At 41.4% G+C, this 26,873-nt stretch overlaps 1 protein-coding gene across 1 annotated transcript in view; it reads right to left on the bottom strand.

Annotated features, from left to right (window-relative positions):
- The window catches only part of LOC131027989 (uncharacterized), a 119,763-nt gene that overhangs the window by 57,967 nt on the left and 34,923 nt on the right, over positions 1-26,873 (bottom strand). Inside the window, exons 5-6 of the mRNA XM_057958093.2 lie at positions 26,262-26,330; positions 25,954-26,096 (exon numbers count right to left, since the gene is read on the bottom strand). Of these exons, the coding sequence (XP_057814076.1) occupies positions 25,954-26,096; positions 26,262-26,330 (212 nt within the window). The remainder of the gene's footprint in view (positions 1-25,953; positions 26,097-26,261; positions 26,331-26,873) is intronic.

Raw genomic sequence — 26,873 nt, 5'->3', positions numbered from 1 at the left:
GTACAAACCTAAGTGGAAGTAATCTACTATTAGTCAGAAAAACTAGATTGCATAAGTAACAAGTAACATATCTGAAACTAGATATCCTATCATTGGCAATCATTAGCTCATCACCATTACAAGTCTTATACCAAGCAACCGATTAGATCAGGTCGGTCAACAGTACTATAACTTGCATATGCTCTAAAGAATATATTGGGAACATTATATACTCTCAAACAGTAGAAAATGCCATTTTAATATACACAATGTATTATCACGAACAGCAGTCTGTATATAAATATAGTGAAGATCGCTTTCACAACAAGAAGATATCAAAGATAGAAAGTTGTATATATACTTGATCAATATATTTATATCGATATAATTCATTCCCTTGTTCTTACATAAGACATCTGGATCAATTGAATAAGATTTCTTATCAGATATTCATATCGATCTTATTGTCCAAGACATTTGGATATAAGTGTAATCATTGCAAACCAAAGATAATTTCCATCCTTGTTATAATTGCATTAATAACAAGTAGATAATTGTAATAGGCATATTGTTGCCATCCAAATTCATTTAGAGTAGAAGTTTTAATAGAAGTCTCTTGCAATTGAAACTATAAAAAATCAGTCTCAAATCCTAAGAGATTGCATAAGGGGACATTATATCAACTCACCCCTATACTACGGTGAAACCAAGCAAACTCCTCATTCAAAGGTAAAAGACTTACACTGCTGCCAAGCTAACACTAAACTAACCAAAACACCTAACCCAGCCAGCAAAAAGTAGGGGTCCCCATTTGCAATTGGGTAATGTGTGAAAATGTCACAAGTATGTGAAGACTATCAAGAGGATGTGAAGAGAGACATGTGGAGTGCTAGGGGTGATGTGGATAAATGGGTTTAGGTTCTTGGTTGTAGAAATCATTGATTGTCTCTTATATAACTCTATGCCTATAAATAAGAAGCTTGGGACACTGGATTTCATATGTTGCCTTTGGAGTAAAGACAAGCCATTGGAATGCTGCAAGAATTCAAATACATATGGAGTATTGAGTGGAACACAATGTTACCCAGAAACGTGTTTCCACCTTAAAAGCCAAACGTTCCAGAAACAGAAATGGTTTTGAGGACTGGGGGACGGCCGAAAACGTTTCCAAGCCATCCCCGACTAGTAAATTTTTTGGAAACCGTTTAGGGAACTCGAAAACAGTGAACCTTTTCGTCGAAGATAGTTGACCATCCCTAAGACGGCCAAGCCATCCCCTGATGTCCCGAGGACGAACGGTCGTTTCCGATGGCAAAGGCATTTAAAAAGCAATTTTATAAAATTTGTTTTTTATTGAAAATGATATTATTATTTATTATTAATTTTTTTATTTTAATGAAAGCTATCATAAATTTAATAATAAACATAATCTGCAAATTTTTTATATTAAATATTTAATGAAAGGCTGAAAGCGATTAAAATTTTAATGAAAGCGATTAAAACTTTAATGAAACTGAAAGCAATTAAAAATTTATTTTTAATGATTATGAAAGCAATATCGATATCATATCATATGATATTGATATAATATCGATATCATATCATATGATATTGATATAATATCGATATCATATTTCATATGATACGATATCAAACCCGAGCTTTAAAAAAAGAAAAGTAAAATGAACTTTCACGGGAGGCTCAAGCAGCGCTGCAGGTTTTTTTGTCCAAGAGCACTGATCGCTCAGAGCATTGAAGTTTATCACCTAGGATTTGAACTTTGAAGAAAAGAAGAAAATTTAAGAGGCAACACCATGGCTATTAGCCTATTAGTATTTGCCATCTGGAGGGTTTAAATTTCAGATTTGGAGCATTGGAGGGTTTTACATTTTTTTTTAAAAACTCATAGTTTCAAGAAAACAAAGTCAAATATTTTTTTTTTCCTTATATTTCAGAATTTTGAATTTGCATTATACAGTAGACTCACTCATTAAACATGAGCAACAGCAGTGGTAGGAGTGATGGTAGTGATGAAGAATGGGAAGGGGAACAAGTTGCAATTAGTGGTGAATCAACACATGAACCTAACAAATTTGAAATCCCTTCATCTGTCTTAAAACCATTTGCACAAGGCCCTTTTAACCCTAAAAAACCTCTACTTTGCCTTGTTCATCCCACAGATGCCAAAAAGAAAAAATTTGGGTGGAAGTAGGGTGTATAAGTGTCATGTATGTGAAGGTGAAATTAGCGGGAGCTACACAAGGGTGGGGTCTCATTTCTTGGGTGTTACAAAAAAAGGAGTTAAATATTGTATAAATCTAAAGGAAGATGCAAAGTTAGAGTGTTATAGATTACACATGGAGGCTAAATGCAAGTCTAAAGGTCTGCCCTTCGTAATGCCTCAGCCCTCACAACCATCTACTCATAGTGTTCACCCTATGTCATCTAGTGGTAGTGCCATTCATAGTGTGGGAGCCAAAAACAATAAAAAATGAAATAGGAAAGAGGAAGGCTAGTGATAGTGAGCAGCCAGTGTCAGTTACAAATTTGTTCAATTTGTAGGTACGGGAATTGGCAGAGAGTTTTGCTGCTGATTTCTTTTATGCCTATGCCATCCCATTTCATGTGGCCCGTTCTCCTTCCTTCAAGAAAATGATGAAAGACGCAAGTAATATTGGTCCCTCTTTTGTACCCCCTGGAGATCATAAACTACGCACTACCCTCCTTGACAAAGCATATTCGAAGGTGAGTTTGGTGATGGAGGATATGAGGCGTACTTGGATGAAGAGTCGTCATTCCATTGTGATGGATGGGTGGACTGATATTAGTCATTGGCCACTCATCAACATCATGGTCGCATGCACAGCTGGCTCTTATTTTCTTAGAGTCGTTGATTGTTCAGGGAAACCCAAGAATGCAGATTTTTAGTTTACATTTTGAGAGAGGCCATAGAGGAGGTTGGGCCCTCAAATGTTGTTCAGGTGGTCACCGATTCAGCACGTGTGTGCAAATTGGCTGGTTTGATGGTGGAGGGTGCTTACAAGCACATCTTTTGAACTCCATGTTGTGTTCATGCATTGAACAATGCGTTGAAGGACATGGGGAAATTGGATTGGGTAAAGGAAGTGGTGACACAAGGTAGAGATATTCAAATGTTCATCTGCAACCACCACACCTCACTTGCTCTCTTTAGGACGTTTTCAAAGAAGGAATTTCTCAAACTTGTAGAGGCAAGATATGCCAATTACTACATTTTGTTAGAGACGATGGTTGAGGTGCATGATGCTCTACAAATGATGGTAGTGAATTTAGAGTGGAATAGATGGCCTACTACAAACACTCCTGAAGGATAAGCCATAAAACAGCAGATCCTTGATGACAATTGGTGGTCTATTGTGAGGTAAGACATGTTGATTGTCATATTTAATTAAAAATCAGAAATTTCTTTCAATTTTGAAATTTTAAATTTCTAATTTTAATTAAAAAAATTCTGATTTTCAGTCATTTAATTAAAAAAAATTGACTAACCTTTTGTTCTTATTCTTGTTGCAAATATGTTTGCTCCATCATCTCTCATGTTGTAGATGTCATTAGATATGTTGATACGGACTCTCCTAGCTTTGAAGAGATATATGAGACTGTTGACAACCTGATTCAGAAGATGAAGGAGATCATTTTGGCTCACAATAAGTCGTTGGACTTATATGAGGAGTGCATTAAGTCAATTTTCATACGGAGGTGGAATGCTATGAACACTCCACTTCATATGGCAGCCTTTGCACAAAACCCAAAATGGTATGAGCCTAGGCCTAGAAGGTGCGCTCCTAGTGAGGATGTCGAGGTGAGACGTGGGATTATAAAGACCCTTCAAAAGATGTATTTAGCTGAGGAATCTGGTAGACTTCATGAGCAATGGGTTGCCTTCACAAACCTCGATGGTCCAAACATTAGCACACCAGAGGCCAAGATAGATAGAGCAATAATGGCACAGAAAAGACCTGTTGGATGGTGGCAATGGCATGGGTCAGATGCACCAGAGTTGAGGTCACTTGCCATTTGTCTCCTCTCACAAGTTGCTAGTTCCTCTGTTACAGAGAGGAATTGGTCTACATATAGCTTTATCCACTCCGTAAAGAGGAATAGACTTACCTCTAAACGAGCGGAGAAGTTAGTGGTTATGCATAGTGCTCTGCAACTTGCGGATCGTAAGACTCTAGAGTATCAACAAACTTCAACTTTACGATGGGATATTAATCCCGAAGGCACCACCTGGGTTCATGACGATGACACACCACAAGGATTGTTTGGCAATCCGTTGGATGATGCACTGTTAAGGGTAAAAACGTATGTTAGTATGAATAATAATTATAACTGTGGTATGTGTGTTTATGTTTTGTTGTTGTCGAGAGGTTCCCATTGGGTAGTTGGGAGTTGGTGATGGTTGGCAACTTGGCCAACTGTCGAGTCTATATATTGTTTGGTTGGAACCTCGCCAGGGGGAATGGATGTATGGACAATTGGAGACATTGGAATAAAGATATAACTTTCTGGTCTAATTATTATCATCTGTCATTTATATTATGATGTACAATTGCTCTGTTCTATGAATGCTTGGCACGTGCAGGTACTACTGGGTTACTGATTATTCACCACTATACATTTAGGACTAAACATTTTGGCGCCATTGCTTGAACAAACCTGGAGATAATCATGGCGTCAGGCGGAAGCAATTAATGGGCCGCCCATTTAACTAGCAATTCATTGTCGTGGACAGCGACACGCACGAAGAGAGTAGCGCGGAAGAGGAACGAGAGGATCAGTTGACGGTAGACTTGGCAAAGTTGTGGGACGTGTCGGTCACGCAATACGTACGGCGAGAGGCTCAGGAGAGAGCCGTCTCGGAAGGTACGGTACGTGGTGAACTCACCATCAGCACCCCCGTCTTTGACCTACTCGGAAGTATTCCAAGGTTACTCGCTAGGAATTTGATTGCACTCTAAGACCAAAGGGAGGAAACGGCAAAGGAACTTCAGCGGCAACAAGTTCTCCGACAGTACGAGGAATGGAGTCATAGGGAGGAAGATGAGAGGGAGGCCAGTCAGCGCCGTACCTATGGCACTTGATGCCCCTAAGGCCAAACAAAGACAGACGTACCACTGCTACCGAAGGAGTAAACAAGGGAACTGTACGGCGATCCCTCCGCATAAAAGAATAGGCCAATAGGAGACGACGACTAGGAGAGGTTGCCGACTCAAGGACTCCAGAGGAACACACCAGAAGTCGGAGTGTGAGTCGGAGTCGGAGTCGTAGTCAAGAGAGGCAAAAACTGTGTACATGGAAGGAGTTGGCCGAGGTCGCCAGGAACCTGCCACTTCCAGACGTAGCAGAGGAAGATCTCGCCGACCAGGCCCCACACTCGATGTCAAGTGAAGGAGACTCAGGAACCGAATCACAAAGCACCCAATCGGAATCTTTCGAACGAAGAGAGGAGGTGGTACGAGACCTGCAGGAGGAAATCACCACTATCTTCGAAGCAAAGTTGTCCAGCATTAAAAATTTGTCCTTGTCAGAAGACATCAAAATAGGAAGATCAGATCTGGAAACCTGTTGTGACCATTTCACACATCGCCCCATCGCAAATGGGGACCCCCTCTTTTTGCTTGTCTTTTGTTCGTTTTCGCTTTCGTCTTTAGGATTTTGTTAGTCAGCCGGTTGTCTGGATTTAGGGTCAAGCCTTAGGGTTTTAATTTCTGTTTTTTCAGGCCAAAATCCAGTCGTTTTTGAGAGCTTTTGAGCTTCCTTTTCTAGGATGCAAATTTTGAATGCAATGATGTTCGCCAGAATAGTCTAATGTTCAATTGGAATGTTGATGCAGAGCTTAAATTTGTCTAAGTGTTGGAGTGAAATGTGAATTTTTGTCCGATTGAATATTTTGACTAAATTTTGACCTTTTTGATTTTTGATCCTGGGCATTGGAAATGATTTGTTTTTGCCTTGTGAAGTGTTAAAATGTGAAAAATCATGTTATTTTGGCCTGTAGGAGCAAAATCGCTCCTGTCCCTCAGTGAAGGACGGGAGCTCATTTTCAAATATCTCACTATTCCTACAGAGTCAAGACGAATTTCAAATTGGAGGTGATGGAGAACGGCGAGATCTTTCCATTGAATATAAATTGAAGATTTTCATGAGCACCGAAACGCCTCCAAGAGGAAAATCGCTCCTGTCCCTCAGTGAAGGACCGGAGCTACAAATCAAATTTTGCCTTGTCCTTGCGAGATTTCGTTGACTTGATGATTTGAAGAGGTCCAAAGGAAGATGCTTTACCAAATGAATATAATTTGAAGTGCTAACACGAAGGAGAATGGTCCAGAATGCAAAGTTCGCTCCTGTCCCTCTCCAAGGGACCAGGGCGAAGTACCTTATAGCCCCCGTCCCTCTCCCAGGGACCAGAGCGATGTCCTTCATTGGGCAAAATCCAGGCAAAAATCAAGACAAGTTTACGTCCAAAGGCAAGGAAGAGCGTGAGATGAACTCATTGAATACAAATTGAAGATTTTTAAACGTCCACAAGGGTCCCAAAATGCCCAGTTCGCTCCTGTCCCTCAGGAAGGGACCAGAGCGATTTTTGTTATAATTAATTTTCTTGCCAAGTTGCGGACGATATCAAGGCATGAATGAATGGAGTAGAGCATTACGAATCCGTTGAATATAAATTTGGAGCCTGACAAGGTGAAATGAAGGCCACAAGAGATGGATCGCTCCTGTCCCTCTCCAAGGGACCAGGGCGATACAATGGTTATATTGCCTTTTACTTAAGTTTGAAATCGATCTAAGTCAAGACGAAGGGTGGTAAGAGCATCTTAAGACATCTTCATCGAGCACAAGTTACAAAGGTCGTCACATAGAGGAAATTTGCACTCTAAGACCCAGTTCGCTCCTGTCCCTCAGGAAGGGACCAGAGCGATATCTCTATAATGGCATAAATTTCAAAGGATAAACAAGTTTCGAGCAACCAAGAGGGTCGAAAGGACATCATTTCACGTAATGAAGATGGTTGCAAATTGGTAAAAACAAGAACAAGCACAAAATGATGAACTTCGCTCCTGTCCCTCAGGAAGGGACCAGAGCGATATTAGGTATATTGGCCACTTCATGCAAGATTTACGTAAGGTCAAGATTTTGCAAGGTCTCAGAGGGTCCATGGTATGATAGGAAGGTGATGCATGAAGATTTCAAACGTAAAATAATCACCAAGTTGAACATAGAGACTATATCGCTCCTGTCCCTCTCCAAGGGACCAGGGCGATTTGCCTTGGACTCTCCATTTTGTTTCAAATGCGTGCTAAGTCAAGACTTCATAAGGTCATACAAGGTTCGAGACATCATTTGAAGATCACATGCAAGTGTTTTGAACGTCCAAACATCGTCAAACATGCTAAAAGCTCACATCGCTCCTGTCCTTTGGACAAGGACCAAGGCGATCCCATCAAAAACACTCATATTCCTTCAAAGTTGAGGCAAGGCGAGGATGGGCAAGGTGAAGGACGGCGTTTGGAAGGCATCACAACGAAGATCGAAGTTTAAAGTTGCCAAGATTAAAGAGAAAGACATAGTTCGCTCCTGTCCCTCTCCAAGGGACAAGGGCGATGATCCCTCTAAATGTCCAAACACCACATGCAAACAAATGGAACGAGCATAGAAAGAACGAACAAAGATGTTATTCGCTTCACAATGAAGGATCGAAGATCAAAAATGCGAGGTCTACGTGAGAACATGGAGATCGCTCCTGTCCTTTGGACAAGGACCAGGGCGATGAACACCCAAAGGAACTTATGCGCACATGCAAGACAATCAAATTCGAAAGACCCATCAAAATGATCGATATTGAACGAGGAAAGGAAGGAGATGAACGTTGAAAACATGACAAAATCATGGATCGCTCCTGTCCCTCTCCAAGGGACCAGGGCGATGAGGTACGTCCCTTTCATTTTCATAATTTTGGGCGCCAAATAAACATTTCAAATTTTCCTTAAATGCTAAGTTCGATAAAATTGAAAATCCTATTTAAATTAGCATTTAATATGGCGTTGATCATTTATTAATTATTTTGCCTTTATTAAAAAATCGAAATTTATAAATTAAAACGAAAGGCATTTAATTAATCATTAATTAATTAATAAAAAATCGAATTTCAGCGCTCATATATGGAGGTCGGCCTTGCTATTTAATTAAAAAATCATTTTAAAAATTTGTTTTATCTCCAAGTCGGCCTAAGGGCATGGAGAGGTGCAAGCGCTATATATGGAGGGTGAAAACTATTGTTTTCACATCATTATTTTTATCCCTCTACATGCGAATTAAGGAGAAGGAAGGAAGTGCGAAGTGTGGGGTGCGAATTCCATTCATCCAAGGTGGCGCTAATATATCAAAGGTGGTGCGATATTTGAAGACCTTCATTTGAGCGAATTTGCTAAGAGTTGAAGACCATGCCAAGGGTGAACTTGAAGATCACATTGAAGACAAAGGTGGCGAAGTTGATCTTTTGAGGAGATAACTTTGAAGATTATTTATACATCAATTTTGCCTAGGCGATCTTTTGTCTTTTGCATTCTAGAGTTAGCTCTCTATTGAGGTATGGTGATTTGTTTTTATTGCTTTATTTATTCATCGTCGTATTTTAAGTTTTCAAGTTTTGAATTTTGAAATTCATTGCTCAATCTTTCGTTTTTAGGAAATGATAACTCTAAAGACTTATCATGAGGTTTCCTAAAAACTTTATCTCTCTAATCAACGTTATTCGTTGCAAAATCAAGTTCTTATAATGAAATGTTGTGTAGGTATGGCGACCCCGAAGGCGGGAGCATCCACCAGTCGCTCAGCTCTCATGAAAGAAGATCAGAAGACCGAAGAAGTGGAGACCAAGATCGTGTCGAAGTGGAGCAACATTGGAGATACAAACTTGGGGAACTTTAGCACGAAGAAGTTTCGAGAGGTCCCTTACATTGGCAAGCCATCACCTGTTGCCCGGAGGATAATAGAGAGTGGCATCATTAAGGCGGCCGGTTTTCCTCCAGCTATTCAGTGCCACGAGTTGATGATCGAGTGTGCCCGTCACTACAATCCACAGTCCAGGACAATTGTGTCCAATGAGGGAAACACTTTGGCGTACCTTTCAGAGGAAGCTATAAGTGAAGCTTTCCATCTTCCAGAGCACAGGGACATGATATATAAGAGCATTGAAGGAGCCAGATCAGTGTACGATGATGATCCAGATGCTTGCTTAAGCATAATTAACAAGAACTGGCTACTCAAGAGTCGTCCCCGTCTAAGCAAGGTACCGAACACACCGCACCGAATTGATTTCCAGGAGGAGTACAGAGATTTGATTACTATGCTCCACCGAGTTACAGGAGCACCTCATGCCTTCTATTTTGAGAAGTGGATGTTTTACTTCATCCAGGTGATTGTTCAGGGTAAAGGTACGATACATTGGGCTAGGATGATTAGCCATTGCTTAGACGTACAGTTGAGGAGACTCAGGGCTACTAAGTCCTTCCACATGAGTTCATACGTCATCTATGCTTTGATCAGGAGTGTTGAGTACGCAGGACTACCTCACAGAGGAATGATTGGAAGAGGACCCGGCGAGGTCAGAGCTTGTGATTCCTATGCCTACTTGCATCATCCGCCAGGGAAAAACTACAAGTTAGTTAATGACACTTTCACGATGAACATCACAAGGACGTTGCAAGGAGGGATTCACAACAGATTATCTCAGGATGCCCAGGAATTCATCAAGAGGTACGGTGCTTGGTTCATTCAGTTTCCCAAGTTCACTTACATTAGAGTGCATGGATGTCCTTTACCTCCATACATGTTGCCAAGGTATCCGACAGACAGAATTGTGTTACTTGAGGTAACAAGGCAGTTGGCAGCATATGTGAAGGCATTCAGACACAGACATCAGAATGGAGTTCAGGTACCTATTATTTTGGGTAATTCAGTTGAGGTATGTCCTAATGTCTTAGCCATGGATGACGCAGAGAAGGAGTTAGCCTTGTATTCTTTTTCATCTTTTGCTTGGAGAAATAGTTTTGATCCACATGGACATTTAGAGGAGACGGTCGGTAGAAGATTTAGGCATGAGTACCAGATTGAAGATTTTATGATGAACCTCCTAGATGATCTTGAAGTGAAACGAAAGATACATTCTAGATTGCCTTTGGATTTCATCAGGAAATGCAGGATTTACAGAGTGGCCGACCAAGCTCAGGACAATGGCAGGCACATCCAGTCTTCCTATGATAGAGAAAGCAAAACAATAAGGTTGGATTGGAATGAGCCCGAGGTCGTGGATTTAGATGATTTGATGGCACCAGTCTTGTCTTGTACTCGCAGATGGGTAGACGTTCAGCATCAGAAGTTGAGAGAACAAGGCATAGCTATGTCTTTTACTTTGGAAGAGAAACCAGCCGAAGGTGGAGCAAGTGTGAGTGAAGGCAATCCTAATCCTAGGAATTCAGGTGAAGGTAACCTTCGATGTGCCAGTGAGGGCAATCTCCATCCAAGAGGTTCGAAGAGAAAGGAAAGATCAGAAAAGAAAGAGCCTTCCAAGAAAAAGCAAGGTGCCAACAAAGATCAAACACCAGGTACTTCTTCCAGACCAGAGAATAGAACAATTCGAGTGGAAGAGTCCATGGAGTCTATGGTACAGAATGACAGGCAGGAGGAAGGACAGGCACAGCATGTTTCATCAGATGGATCTCTCCAAGACTATGAGTTAGAAGAAGATAATGAAATAACATCTCCTCCCAGACAAGAAGAAATAGTACATAAAGAAATTCAAGTTCAAGAGACAAGATCGAATATCCCAGATTGGTTGAAGGAAAGATTAACTAAGGTGATCGTAGTTGAGGACGAGGACAATGCAATTGATTTAGAGAGCCTTGTTAGACGTTCACATGTGATAACAGAGAAGAAGAAGGCTGCAAAGATGTCCAAGATGATTCGAGATGAGACTGGATCTAGAAACCTGCAGATAGCTACACCGGCAGCAGACAAATATGAAGGTGAGATCCTAGCAGAGGATTATGATATACAGACTATTGAGTTAGGACCATCCACAGCAGAGCAGACTTTAGATGATGCCACCGACACATTTGAGGCATTGAAGGACAAGCTTAGAGAAGAAGTGGAAAAGAATAGAAAGCTTGAGAGAGAGGTCGATGCATGGAGGACATATTTCAGTCACATCAATGAACCTTTGGGACGTCAGGATCCAGTTAGATCACCAGTGCAGGCATTGCCCCTTCAATCAATCAATGAAGCAGAAAGATTCAGGAACCTGGTCCAACGTACATGTAGTTGGATGGATAGATCTCATACGGTGGCCATAGAGTTTGTTACAAGGATGACGAAGATTATTCATCAGGCTATCCAAGTTCTTGAGATAATCCACAGATTGATGGTAACAGTAGCTGCATTTGCCCATACCAGGGACGTTATCATCCCTGTCTTGAAAGTAATAAGACATACATCCAGAAGAATTTTAGCGCAGGAGAGGATCTTGGAAGGTGATTCTCACAGTTTATTTCAGTGGTCGACCTTACTCCATATAAAGAGTGTTCTCTTCGAGGACATCAGTGTTAGATGTGGTCAAGTTGAGGAGGTGATCAATCCGATCCAGGACAGAGTATTTGAGGTACTTCGTACCATTCTTGGCAGAAGGATCGAGGTCGAGACAGATGTGGATATGCAGGAATTTGAGGATAGAATCAAGATCATCTTTTGCAAGGACGCAGATGTTACAGATGAACAGTATGATCAGATGTATGCCACCATGCTCCTGATTGATAGAACGAAGGAACTTGAACCTACTTGGGACGTAGCTCTTCTAGATGCATTCGATCAGGTCATCCACTTAGAAGAGAGTATCAAGAATCTTCCCGAGATTCCAATCACAGAAATCGAAGGAATCGTGACAAAATTCATTGCATATGCTAAGAAAGAGAATTGGAAAGGGAATAAGATTCTAGATGAAAGGTTGTTACAGATGACATGACATCTTATTTCTCATTGGTTGATACCTCCTAGGTTTTTGTGCCGAATTTAATATTTGGCTATGCATTTAATATTGTTCAGTAAAAAGGAGGTCATTTGTAACAAACCATAATTAGGGTTTAGGTGTCATGATCTTGTCCATTGATTTACTTTCAATCTGGACCTTTCATTGTAACTGGGGATGCTATATATACCCCCATTTTCCATTTCATTGAAAAATAGATAATAGATATAGAGGAATAGAGCAATAGTCAATAGTTGATTTGAGTTAGAAGCAATTTTATTTTGTAGCAAGATTGAGTCTTGAAGAGAGAAATTCAAGCAATTGTTGTACATGATGACTTGGAAATCAATAAAATATTGAAGTTATGGTGTTTTGTTGCAAATTTCTTGAGTTATCTTCATGGTTGTTTGATACACTTGAATCGTGCTCAATCGAAGTAGTTTGTTAATTTGAAAGACTAAGTGTGAGATTTGATATTTGGTAAGATTCGTAATCCAAACCACTAGCTTCTTGCTGATTGTAGGAACGCCTTGTGTGGTCGACTGGAGAACGCTTTGAGTCCTTAATCTTCAATTATCATTGTGTCTCGGATATGTACCTCCGTAGTAGTGTCCTTGATCTTTGATGCATTGAATACCATTATATTACCTTAGAAGATCGCACTAATTTCAATTGAGTTGTTATCTTATGGCAAAATTGAAGTTGGTAGAGTCTTGCCAAATCTCGTCCGTACTAAGTCATTCATAGGGTTAGGCTAGATTAGACCTCTTTAAACGCTATCTTTTTGCTATTTTTTTGAAAGTTCCTTTTAGTTTAGTAAAATCTTTGAGCTTTAGAATGCGTAAGACCCCTTGGAGGAAACAGCAAATCACATCATACCACTAAAAAGCTTGTCCACACGTAGAGACCCTACTAAAAGAACCTTGGAGTCTACCTAACTGATCCTTTACGCGAATCTTCAGCAATTAGAGACTATTTTCTCAAGAGAGGATAAGATGCCTATTGGTATTTTATTCTGTGTATGATTGTGTACAAAATACACGTCAACAAAACCCCGGGAAGGAGGGACTATAGAAGTGAAGGTGACCAAAAGCCCAGTTGGCAGGGGCCCAACCAAATCAGCGTACGGTACCCTCCGAACACATAGTACCTTCCCAGCAGATAGCCACTTCCAGGCGCTACATAAAACCGCACAGAAAGGAACAATGGCACACACCCCGGAGAAACAGAAACTTCCGAAATTCATGGGCGACAAATCAGAGGATCCCGTACGGCATTGCAAGACATGCATCACCATCTGGGAAGCGAATGGCCAGGACGACTGGGACTACTGGGTGAAGGCATTTCCAGCCACCTTGCGAGGAATAGTTATTGATTGGTACACAGACCTTGATGCTCAGCATAAAACATCATGGAGCCATCTGAAGAAGGCCTTCAAGGAAGAATTCAAACTCCTACGGGACGACAACGAGATTGTGGCAGAAATTTACAACACCAAACAAGGAAAAAGCGAAAGCGTACGCGCATATAAAAGACGGCTGAGGGAACTACTGAATAAAATGGAGAACCAGCCTGCAGATAGCCTCAAGAAGAGGTGGTTCGTGGAAGGATTGGTACCTTCCCTGAGAAGAACGATGAAAGTAGTACCTCCACCATCGTACGATGAAGCATACAATCGCGCCATGGATATCGAAAGTGAAAACAAGACATCCCGAGGAAAGCGACGGACCAGCGATGGTGACAGTATGGACGACGACAACGACGGAGGATCAAAAACAGTGCAAGCACTTCGCGAGGATATGATGAGGATGATGAAGGAGTTGAAAGGGGAAAAAAGAAAGTAGTAAGGAAGGGAAAGAACTGTGGTGTACTGACTGCAAGACCGAAGGGCACACTAAAGGAGGTTGTCCCCGTAAAGTCTTTTGTGACATCTGCCAAATAACGGGACATTCTACCAAGGAATGCCCGTATAACTTGAAGGCACGGAGCACACAAGTGCTCTACGCCCAGCTCGACCAAACCACGCCACCAACAACACCTCCAAGGCCAACAACAAACCCTGATGCCTCACCCGGAGGGTACAGAAACAATTGGTGGGGGAACAACAGGTCCAATAATAACACACCAAGGAGCAGGATTCAATACGACGAGAAGGGACGACCCATGATTCAATGCAGGAAGTGCAACGAATGGGGTCACTTTGCCCGAGAATGCCAAAATGGAGGGGATGGAGGAAGCTTGTTGTGTAGATGGTGCGGTCCAGGGAATCACGAGGACCTAGATTGTCCAAAGCAAAAAGGGGTGAACATGCTCGATGTAGAGGGATCAAAGGAAGACGTACTGGCAATCACAAGATTGCAAAACAAGAAAGCCATGTACCTCGACCCTCGTACAGAAAAAGAAAGACTTCAGGAGGCAAGAGCAGATATCCAGCGAGCGATGGCTAAAGAGCGAAAGGCCTCGCACCAGGCCACCGATACGCCGACCTGATAGGAACCAGAAAAAACTATCATCAAGCAGATGTTACAAACCACAGTACCCGTACGGGTGTATGACCTTCTACAGACCATGCCACAGATAAGGATGGCCTTGACGAATATAACCAGGGACACTAACCCTGGGCTCGAACACCAAACGGGGGCGGACACATGTAGGACGGAACCAGTAAAGGAATGTGGTACGGACGCCATGAATCCTATGCTACTCGTGGTGGGCGCTGGGTGGAAACCAATCGTGGTAGAGATGGATGTAATGGGGCAGAAGCTTACTAACACCATTGGTGATGGCGGGTCTAGAGTCAACGTACTACCAGAGGGTACCTGGCGAAGCCTGGGCAAGCCTACCCTCTGGCTACCAACTTTCCACCTGGTCGGTGTCGACCAACATGGTATCAAACCCCTCGGCACCCTCATGGCACAAAAGGTGGTAATCGAGACAGCAATTTCTCCTAGATTTTGTAGTCATCCCGCTGGAAAGGAAAGCATATGATGCTCTTCTAGGAAGGGGGTGGTTGTTCATGGCTAAAGCTAATCATAACTAGAACAAAGAATTTCACATGCACGTGGATGCCTCCAACTTTGCAATTGGTGCTACCCTCGCCCAGGTAGGGGCACAAGGACTAGACCATTCCGTCTTCTTTGCAAGTCGACTCCTGTCAAAAGCAGAAAGAAACTATAGCACAACGGAACGAGAGGCACTAGGGATGGTATATGCGGTCCAGAAGTTCCGACACTACTTGTTGGCCACACCGTTCACATTTTATGTGGACCACCTGGCACTAATGTATCTAGTGAATAAACCAATTATCCAAGGGAGGGTAAGTCGGTGGCTACTGCTTTTACAAGAATTCACCTTCACCATTGTCATACGGCCAGGGAAGTCCCATGTGATAGCGGATTAGCTATCAAGTATCAAATCAGGAGAACCGGCCGAGGGAGTAAACGAAGACTTCCCAGATGCACACTTGTTCCAAATTGCAATACTACCAACCTGGTATGAAAAGATAGGACAGTACCTATCTACTTCCACATTTCCAAGTGAGATGCCTCCAGGGGAACGGAGGAAATTGGCACTAAAGAGCAAAACCTTACAACTAATTAATGGACTTCTATATAAGATGGGCCCCGACCAAATCTTGAGGAGGTGTGTCATGGAGGAGGAAGTTCGCGGTGTACTAAAGGAGGCACACAACGGATTGGCAGGCGGACATACGGGGCCAGATGCAACCGCCAAGAAATTGCTTTAGGCAGGGCTATGGTGGCCAACTCTACACGCGGACGCCCGAGAGTGGGTGATCAAATGCGACACCTGTCAGTGAGCCGGAAAACCTCTCATGAGGGACTTCATGCCTCTCTTTCCTTCCCAACCGCAAGAACTATTCGAACGATGGGGTCTGGACTTTGTGGGACCTTTGAAACCAAGTAGCCTGCACCGGTGCAAGTACATTGTGGTAGCCACAAAATACCTCACTAAGTGGGGAGAAGCTAGGGCCTTGCCCGATAACACGGCTTTGAGTATGGCACGGTTCTTGTACGAACAGATTGTCACTAGGTATGGGATACCACTTCGAATCACTAGTGACAGAGGAGTGCACTTCGTCAATGAGGTAATCCATACCATGACTGTGGAATTTAAAATATTCCATAACCTATCCCGCCCATACTATCCCCGTGCTAATGGACAGGCAGAGGTGACCAACAAAGTGTTGGTATCAATAATTTACAAGTCATGGGGGGTGGAACAAGAGGACTGGGAGGAAAGACTACCAGCCGTGCTATGGGCCTACCGTACAACATACAAAGTCACTACCGGGCATACACCGTTCCAACTCATGTACGACCAGGAGGCAGTGGTACTAGCCGAGTACACCATCACAAGCCTTCAGGTGGCGGTAGAAAATCAATTAGGAGACACCGATGGCATGAATGCAAGGCTGGATGGGTTGGTAAAGCTGGATGAACGGAGACTGATGGCACAATGGGCGACTAAGGTGGCACAACGTCGGCGAAAGCATTGGCACGACCAGCATCTGCGGAAAGCCAACTTCCGATTGGGACAGTTAGTTTTGAAGTATAACGGTCGGAACGAACTTTGACTAGGGAAGTTCAAGGTCCGGTGGCTCAAGCCCTATAAAATCAGAGAGGTCGGCAGTAACGGATCAGTGAAACTGGCAACTCTGGATAACAATCCGATCAAGAACCCCGTGAACGGTTCCAAGTTAAAACTCTATAGGGAAAGAAATAAACCTGTGATTGGGATCAACATGCTAGGATATGCCACAAGAGGACATTGGACCATTGGTCAAGACAAGAAGATCCAGGAAGACCTAGTAGTACAAGAGGAACCCTACAGGAGGGATGATGATTGGGCAAAGCCCTTAACGACCATAGAAGAACGACTTGTACCAAAAAGGGTGGAAGGTGTAGAGCAGTTCCCAGGATTCACAAACATCTCACGAATGCGTATTTCGGAGACCCATCTGTGTCGGTACAGGTCTCGGGATATTGGAAAAAACGGGCGCCATACAAAGGAGCTCGGGAAGGGTATGTCGCATATGACATTGACGAAGAAGCAGAAGCTTGGAGGAAAACTGAGAACCCACTTAAAGAAGAGAAGCCGAGAGACCTAGAAGAAGAACTCAACCTGGAAGAATATGGGGCAACCCTAGGACCATGTTTAAAAATGGTACTGAAGACAAAGGATCTGTTTGTCATCGCGTCTGGGGCAGGCGAGATGGAGGCCGGACCTAACTCATTATATCAGGTGATTCCCAACTCGACTGGACCACCGGAGATCGACGGAGAAAGAGAAAAATGGTACCACCAATACAGGGACCGATACATTGACGACCGCTACAAGGGTGTGGGACCCGCCCCATTGGTGCACAAAATATGGGACCTGGAATACGTAGGGACCTGCTGCGCACAGGAATGCTACAAAAGACTGCCACATGTGTGTACAAGGTTGCACGACTCAGAAATTAAAGCGAGGACGCCCAACAATAAATCAAGAGTAAAAAGAAAGATCAATGACGAGAGGGACGCGGAACTGAATAACAAACGGAAGGAGGACAAGGCGAGGAATGACGAACCAAGGAAGGAATGGAGGAAAAAGCAAGGTAAACAGTTGGGGAAAAGGAAACAAAGGAGACAAGGGAACTTTCTGCGCGCAGTAAACTCAATCAACCAGCCAGTGGCCTACACCAGAAGGCATAAGCAGGCCAAGCGATACCAAGGTAAACTGAAGGCACGGAAGCTAATATTGAAAAAACTGTGCCAAACAAAAAAATAAGACGACTCGTAAAACAAGGGGTCTTAAAAGTTGAAGAGGGGAAATACAGGGAAAAAACAAGGAAGGCCAAATCTGCAGGCATTAAAAAATTGGAATATCAGGCAAGTATAAGTAAACGTAGTAAGGAAAAAGTAAGGTTACTGAAAAAGCAAGTATTTTATGTCAAATTAATAAAACACATTTACCTAACCCTAACCCTCAAAAAAAAAAGTGCTTATAAAAGTTGTCAGGAGACCTCATTAGGCACAACGCAGGAAAGAGAGTAGGGTGAACCCGCGAGCCAGACAACTTTGAGCAGAATTGCTAGTACAGACGTAGAAGGAGGCCTGAAGGAAGTGACCAATCCGTACGGTGTACGGATTACGCAGTCTGGAAGGCAAGAGAGCCAGGAAGCTGTGCCGTACGGTGTACGGATTACCCAGCAAGTTATACCGTACGACGTACAGATTCAAGGCACCGAAGGCAGGAACCATTGTACGGTGTGTGCACAGCCTGGAGGGCAAGTTGAGTCGTACGACGTACGGCTTACAGGGGTTACACCGTACGACGTACGGATTCAAGGCGCCAGAGAGTTAAACAGGAACCACCGTACGACGTACGGCACCCAGAACACAGCAAAAAGAAAGACTTCCTCGTACGTGTACGGCATATGCAGCACGAGGCACAAACGAAAGCAACCGTACGACGTACGTCATCCCTCCATAGTACGTGTACGACATTCAGTGCATGGTGTTGGGGCATACGAAAAATGGAGCAAGAACAAAGAGGACCCACTATACTGCGTACGGCTTGACCGTATGGACACGATACAAGGCAAGGACACATCCTCACTGAATGATGTATGGACAACGCAAACCAACGCGTGCAGAAGTAAGGAAAATCCGTACGGTGGCAGACAAGGAAGTAGTGCGATGGCAACAACCGGGCCATACGACAAGCATTTGACTGGGCAATCTAGGCACGAGGGTATAAGAGACGAAGCACAGAACACAAGGAAGGGACCGTACAGCGGGGGGACTGGAAGTGATACAATGGGCCGTACCAACTGGCGAGATAATCTGGCAGATGGTTATAATAAGGACGCAGGAAGGGGTTTAGGCAAAAGAGCAAAGAAAGGCAATTGCAGTACAACCATGACTGCCACAGAGCCTGTCAGCAGCAAGAAAACCAAGAGCAGACTGAAGACAACAAAGGACCCAAAGGAACTCACGGCAGCCAATGTAGCATTTGAAAGTGTGACTGGCAGTGAATGTCGTACCTGGTGGGAGGAAAACCCTCCAGATCATGTGATGAAAGAATCGCTTAAAAAAGCATAGGTCAACCATGCTGTGTAGATGCCCATATTTAACATTAAAGAGTTTGAGCCAGTCCTACAGACCATGGTATCCGGTTATAACCCTCACGAGCATGCTTCGGTCATCCAATTTCAAGGGCACACAGTGCGGGTTTCATTCAAACCTGAGGATTTCAGGCGCGTATTTGGCATATCGGATAAAGGAGCAGCTGCTGCCAAACTAACCAAAAACCTTACCAAAGAAAAGAAAAAATGGTTGATAGACTTGGTGTGCAGAGACGACCTTACAGAAGAACAGTGGAAGAGCGTCTGGGTCGATAGCAGAGGCATGAAGCGTAGTTTTATCGCCCCCGGAGAGTGGAGGATGTTGATGGACCTGGTTAAAAGCCGTCTGACAGTGGCCAGTCAAGCTTTAGATATCGCCATATGGATAATTGGGTTAATGAACGAGATCAGATGCAGTAAAGTGTACAACTGGGGGCAACTCCTAGTAGAATGCATTCACGACTTCCTGAGATTAGAGCACAAAGCATTCTACATGTGCCATCACGCCATCAGTTTGTTCCTAGATGCAGTACGCCTACAGGTACCACAAGAGGATTGGAGGACGTTTGAACCTCACGGACGGGTAGAACCAAATAAACCCACTATGTACTACTACATTCACCTAGACATCCTTGGCGACACAGCGCAACCTACACGAAAGAGGAAGCTAGACACATCTGTGGAAGTGGAAGAGGTTAGCAATGTTGAGGAGTCCGAGGAAGCGAAAGAAACGGAAGAACTGGAAAGTGGGGATGAAGGGTTCCATCTGTCAGAACACACCACCGTAGAGGAGCAAATAGAGTCGTGCCAGCAGGAAGAAGATGAAGAAGAGGAGCAACAGGGGGGATTGCAGGCACAATGGAAGAGCACGAGGGTAAAGTTTACACCCTCAAAATTAGCCTCGGCACACCTGGTACCTCAGGAGGCGCTAGCAGTCGCCAGCCCGGTAGGAGATGTATGACCCGTGGGGGTACTATTCCAGAAGATTAGCGAAGGGGAGCCGCCGGCACAACGACGAGTATCGTTGCCACAGATAAGTTTGGCCGTTCTGGCCGCAGAAACTGGTACGACGGCAAGAGAAAAGGGTACAACAAGAACTAGTACGATGACAGCCGAAATTGGTACGGCAACAGCAGGAACTAGTACGGCGGTAACGGAAGCCGGTACGACGGCAATAGAGACCGATACGGCATCAGCTAACTTAGAGGCAGCCTTGGGTACTATGGCAGATGAGGATATAGATGCGTCGCTGGATGGGTGGCTAGGATAGTTCGCACTCACCCCACACCTGCCTCCCTCCCCCACACCCCATAACATGGCTATCGGGCTAGCCGTGACTCTAGATAGCGAGGTCACTATTCCAGATGAGGGGAGACCCACTGATCAGAAGCAGCAAGGAAGGGACGAACAGAGCAGTAACCTGGAGGGGACTCTCACTGGACTCCATATCACACTACCTGATCCGAGTGACCCAACAGGCTCTCTCAGATGATTCCTGATGGAGCTACGAGTGACCCAACGGGCTCTCTCAGATGATTCCTGATGGAGCTACAAGGACTCTCGGATGTTGCAAGCGGCATGGCTCAGCTTATTGGACAGATGGAGGTCGGTAATTCAGCCGACGCGGCAAAATTGTGTCAATTTATGGCCCAGGGGTGCAAAGAGGAGTTCACGCAGTACCTAGAGCAGCAGGGATGGCCGGATAATAGTACACTAGAGATGATTCAGAACTAGAACCACAGACACTTGATAGAAGGTTCAGGCACCTTAGGCACCACTTTCCGCAATATGGAGGGAACTTTTCGTGAGCTGTACTTACAGATGCGGCAACATCAAGTGGAGAAAGAGGCCCAACAGATCTACAAAGTAACCCTGGAAAAAGAGAGCAGGAAGCAAACGGAGTTGGCCACAGTAGAGAAGGGCTTGAGGAAGGAGATGGAACTGCAGATGACTACGTGTGTAGCCCGTTGCAGTTTGCAAGAGGAGGCACAGGCACTGGCAGCCCAGGTGGCGGCGCTCACTGCACAGCTGGAGCAAAAAGATGAGAAGCTAATGGAAGCAGCTCACATGGTAAAGAAAGCGCGGGAACGACAATTAATGACAGAAAAGAATCTGAAAACACAGGCCAGGCAGCGACCTCAGCCTACTATCACTACAGGGACGCCTCCTCCCTCTTCTCAGTCTTAGCCATGTTTATTTCAGTTTCTCTTGTCTGAGTCGTCTAGAAGACGACTACGTTTTTGGGGGGGATAATGTTAAGGGTAAAAACGTATGTTAGTACGAATAATAATTATAAGTGTGGTATGTGTGTTTATGTTTTGTTGTTGTCGAGAGGTTCCTGTCGGGTAGTTGGGAGTTGGTGACGGTTGGCAACTTGGCCAACCGTCGGGTCTATATATTGTTTGGTTGGAACCTCGGCAAGGGGAATGGATGTATGGACAATTGGAGACATTGGAATAAAGATATAACTTTCTGGTCTAATTATATCATCTGTCATTTATATTATGATGTACAATTGCTCTGTTCTATGAATGCTTGGCACGTGCAGGTACTACTGGGTTACTGATTATTCACCACTATACATTTAGGACTAAACACAACCTTTGAGGCTTAGGCTGAGAGTGATAGTGACTTTGATGTGGATAAACATTAGGGGCAGCAACATACAATTTTTGTTTTCATTTTGACTTTGAAGTTCGAGACTTTGAGTCTTCTGACATTATATGATACATTGATACAATGATAATTGAATCTTGATATATGATATGATACTTTTAAGTCCTTGTAATGTCCCTGCTAGTTAGGGATCATTGTCCTGCAAAACAGATTGTTAGAATACAACAAATATATATATAACTAATCCAACTTGCAATTTAACTTCAAAATACTTAATTAACACTAATCACAATTCTTATCTAATAAAAAAGGATACGAATGCCATACAGAGGTATATCCTTAGGCAGCCGTGAAGCTCGCCTTCTTGGAACCCATCTTGGTTCCAAGCCATCCAAGAAATCGAAGGTGAATTCGATTCTTGTCTTGGATGTAATTTCTTACACCCAAGCCATCCAGGAAATCAAAGGTTAATTCAATTCCTGTCTTGGATGTAACTTCTTACACCCAAGCCATCCAGGAAATCGAAGGTTAATTCGATTCCTGTTTTGGATGTAACTTTTTACACCCAAGCCATCCAGGAAATCGAAGGTTAATTCGATTCCTGTCTTGGGTGTAATTTCTTACACCCAAGCCATCCAAGGAAGACCATATGTCAATTCCTTGCCTTGGATGATGCATCTCATCATCCAAGTCCATCAGAGGGGACCGGCCAGATCCGTCTCTTCTAGGATGAACTTAGTCAACCAAGCCATATATATGCATATAGATATTCAGTATATACTGCCTACCAGGGATTATCATAATCCCACCATTAGGCTAAGGGAGTTTCCTCCCTATAACCTCCATCATTTAATCACATTTACATTTTATAATTTATTACTACTTCCTAATCCATAATCCACATTTACATATTCCTAACTTAACATATATTCCATAACATATGTTCAGAAGGTGTCCATTATAAAACATTCCCATTTATTAACGTATATTCCTATCTATTCATTGATATGTATTTGTTAAACGCATGTTTGTACATATTCATTCACATATGGTTTCCACTTATTCCTTAGTATCTAAAAACCATTCATTAATGTCTACATTAAGAAATTCATTATCATATATATTAAATATACATTAATTACATTCATTAACATATGTATTAAATATTCATTATTAACATTCATTAATATATGTATTATAATATTCATTATTAATATTCCTTAATATATATATTAAAATATTCATTATTAATATTCATTAATATATATATTAAAATATTTATTAACTATAATCATTTACATTTACATTGTGACATCCTTACCTGTCTGCACCCACAGTAGTAGATTCCGGTCTGCAGTTCCTTGATGTTGTTTCACAGTGTTCCTTACACCTTGCGTTGCCTCTCCTCCCCTCAAACTGTGTGCTGCTGTCTTTGTTATACCCCGTGAAGGGTTGTACCCCTCCACGGGTCCCCTTCCGCATGAAGGGGTGCGGACCGCCGCACCACTTCGTGCGGGGGTAATCGAGGGGAGGGGGGGCTCGTTTTAATTATATTATGCTTTGAATAGGGTGTTTTAAATACATTAACCATTACATTGCCATATTGCCATTTAATATATTAAATGTTAAATAACACTTTTCTTTATTATTATATATATTTTAAATATATTAAATATTAAATAACACTTTTCTTTATTATTATATATTAAATATATTTCCTTTATTTTTAATATATTACTTATATTATCATTTTAATCATTTATTTACACTAACCTTATTTAATTAATCCATACATTAACATTATTAAATATTTTTACATCCGGTGATACCGTAGGGTTATCACAGTCCTTAACTTTTCATTTTGTTGAAACTTGCAGCCTTTGCTTATTTAAATATTTTGAAATATGATATGATACTTGATAGTGATACTTTTCATTGTTTCAACAAATTATATCTATGAATGTATGAAATTGAAATTTGAACTCTCATTTGATTCATTTGATCATGGTGCTATCCTATGTTCTTAGTCTTATTCTATGATGATCCATTTGATTCGTTTGATGCTATGTTCTTAGTTCTATGATGATTCAATGATTCAATGATTTTAGATTTAGAATCTAGATTCTGATTTATAAATGTTATTATGTTGCTATGTTGAATGTTTACTTACAATGTTATAGAAATTTCAGATTTCCATATATATATAGTCATCTCCTGTTCCAGGAAAAAAAAACGTCCCAAAAACCCGTTTCCCCATCCCCCGTCCTAGAAACTCAGGGTAACATAGGACTGGAACACACTTGTTCCAGATTTCTCATTGTATTGCATTATATTCCTATGATAATATGGTTAGTGGTGATGTTTCAATGCTGAGATTCTAGGAACAGGTTTTCCCAAGGTACGTACATAAGGTGTTATGTGTACTTTTGGTGTGATTCTTTTTTATTCCATAGTTGCTGATTAACTTTTATAATTCAAATTTCTAGATGTAATAAGTCTGATATAAATAGGATATAAAACAGAAAATTAACTCCTAAATCAAACTATCCATCTATTTTTCTCAACATAAAGACCCTTGAACCATTCAAGTGAACACTATAATAGCAAATATGATCTGAAAACTTACATAACTTAAATTTTTTACTGACTAGAGACCTGCTTAATAAGTTACGTTACCTTTGAGCTTAAAGTCTTGTATCCCACTTCCAAGTCTATCATTTGGTCCATTTCTTCCATGAGAAAAGCTACTGAGATGACCAAATTGTGGCCATATTGAATAATTCAAATTTCTTTTTAATTCTACTGTTCAATTTGAGACTCCTAGGTAATGGTGAATTAAATCTTTACTCTCCAAGGTTGAAGATAAAATATGCCAATTAATTGGTTATAATATGATTGATTTGTCGAGGCATAACACCTGTTTTTTAACAAACTTTTAGTTTGAATCACATAAGCAATCTCAACTTCCTTATTTCACTTAAGACCTTAATAAAGATGTATTTTGCATTGGGCCACATGTACATTCCTTTCCATCTTCCCTGTCCTACTTAGAATATGTGATACACCCATCTATCACTTCCAAAAGTTATCTTGTAAAAACATTAAACCTCCAAAATTTAAAAATGTGATTGTTTGTTTCCAATTCTTTTCTGATATTGACAAAAATTTAAAAATTGCACCAAAAAAATTGTAGTTTATAGCTTTTGCTTCAGTTTCAGTCACCTCATTGATCATGACATTTTTCCCTAGTAATTGTAGAGGCATGAGCATGTGTGGGTAGGATGAAATTTTAAACAAGTACGGAAAAAGAGAAAGGAGATCAATTTTTCCTATAAGAGATTTCTCTTCCATATATTTTCTGTTATCCCTCCAAGTAGATAATCTCTTCTGAGGTGAAAATCTGCCATTTCCATCATCAAACCTAATCAAATTGTTGACTTGTTTACCATTTCAAGCTCTTGATATTCATGTTTGTGCATTTGTAAAGTTAATGTTGCATGTCCATTTTGGAATTTTCTGTGTCTTGATTTAGTGAAAATAGAGGAAAGAAGAAAGAAGAAAGGAAAAAGTATGGTCTCGGACATATAGGTGTTGTCAAATGGAGGTAACAAAACTCAAAACATACCCAAAACATTGCCATTTCTTATGATTGGTTAATGTCCCAAAATCAAAATAAGGGACAAAGCCTTTCGAAATTAGAAAAGATATGATTCACAATCCCAAACAAGATGCAGTACATAAGCTAATGTTCATGTATGCACACATTCTAAAACACATGATTATCTAGAAATGCAAATAACTATCATTCTTCTTCATTCACAAGAAGCAACCTTATTTAAATTGTAACTTGCAGAAATATTGGTTTTCAGAAATTTATAGGTTATGAATAGAAATACAATTTTTAATCTAACCCTTGTGTGTTGTAAGAAGGGTACTTACTCATGAGGGCCTACAAAATTGCAATATTAATACTGATGATCTTAGGTTGTTAATCATGCTATATATTTAGACTTTTAGTAAAATGACAACATTCACGTAGAATCTCAACTTCAACAATTGATTTATTCAAATGTAGTTTGCATTATCTCTCCTCATCACTATTCAAAGTTTCTAATAACTACCCATTGCTATTGCCATAAATTTTTCCAAAAAACTGTAGGAGTACCTAAGAGATCCATTCTCGGCATCAACAACACCATCAAGTATGGAGTCAAGCAGAGCCATTGAGTCTGGATTCTCTTTCTGCGTGTTGCTGGTAAACCAATGAATCAGTTGTTTTACAAACACACTGAATAATTGTCTAGTAACCTGCTCAGGACCATGAATAGGATATAAATGGCCAAATCAAAAGTAATCAAATTGTAAATATATCTGCATTTTACGATTGTTTCTCAAATATTCTCATTCCATAGTTAAGATGAAGAAAGAAGAAAGGATGACAAATTTGAAAGGTTTTTTTGAAAGAATATATACCAACTCCATATCGGCCGCAAGCCGAAGTATTGCCGGAAATAAACGTCTATAGATTTTCTCATAACGAACCTAGCAAAGAAAAGAAAACTTGTTCATGTCAATTTTAGAGCTATTTAAAACTAACAATGGAGAATTTTACACAAAAAATCTTTTAGCCTTTGACAAAATTATATTGCAAATCAAAGACAACTACAAAAAAATGACTTTTGGAAAATTATTCAAGTGTATTCTTCTATACATTAAGCATGCAAACAATACTAAACACAAATCAAATTTTCTTCTTAATTTACTACTTGCTAACTGAAGACATGTTTATCCTCAAAAATATGGTGACTGATAAATGATAGTCAACATTTTCTCATATTGTGTTTCAACTTTTCCTTTAATGTCATTTAAAACATTAGTCAAAATTGCTTCTGATTGATAAATGATACAATTGTTATACAACATACATATGATTACCTCAACCATTCATCTACTTCAAACAATCAGAATCCTGTTCAACATTATCATCCTAATATGAAACCCTAACTCTTTGTTCTAATCTAAAGAGATTTTGAGGACGTAAAACAACAATAAGAAAAAAGCAAAAATAAAATAATGAAAGATTCA

Source organism: Cryptomeria japonica, chromosome 5, assembly GCF_030272615.1.
Source record: "Cryptomeria japonica chromosome 5, Sugi_1.0, whole genome shotgun sequence".
NCBI lineage: Eukaryota > Viridiplantae > Streptophyta > Pinopsida > Cupressales > Cupressaceae > Cryptomeria > Cryptomeria japonica.
This window is presented reverse-complemented; position numbering and strand designations above follow the sequence as displayed.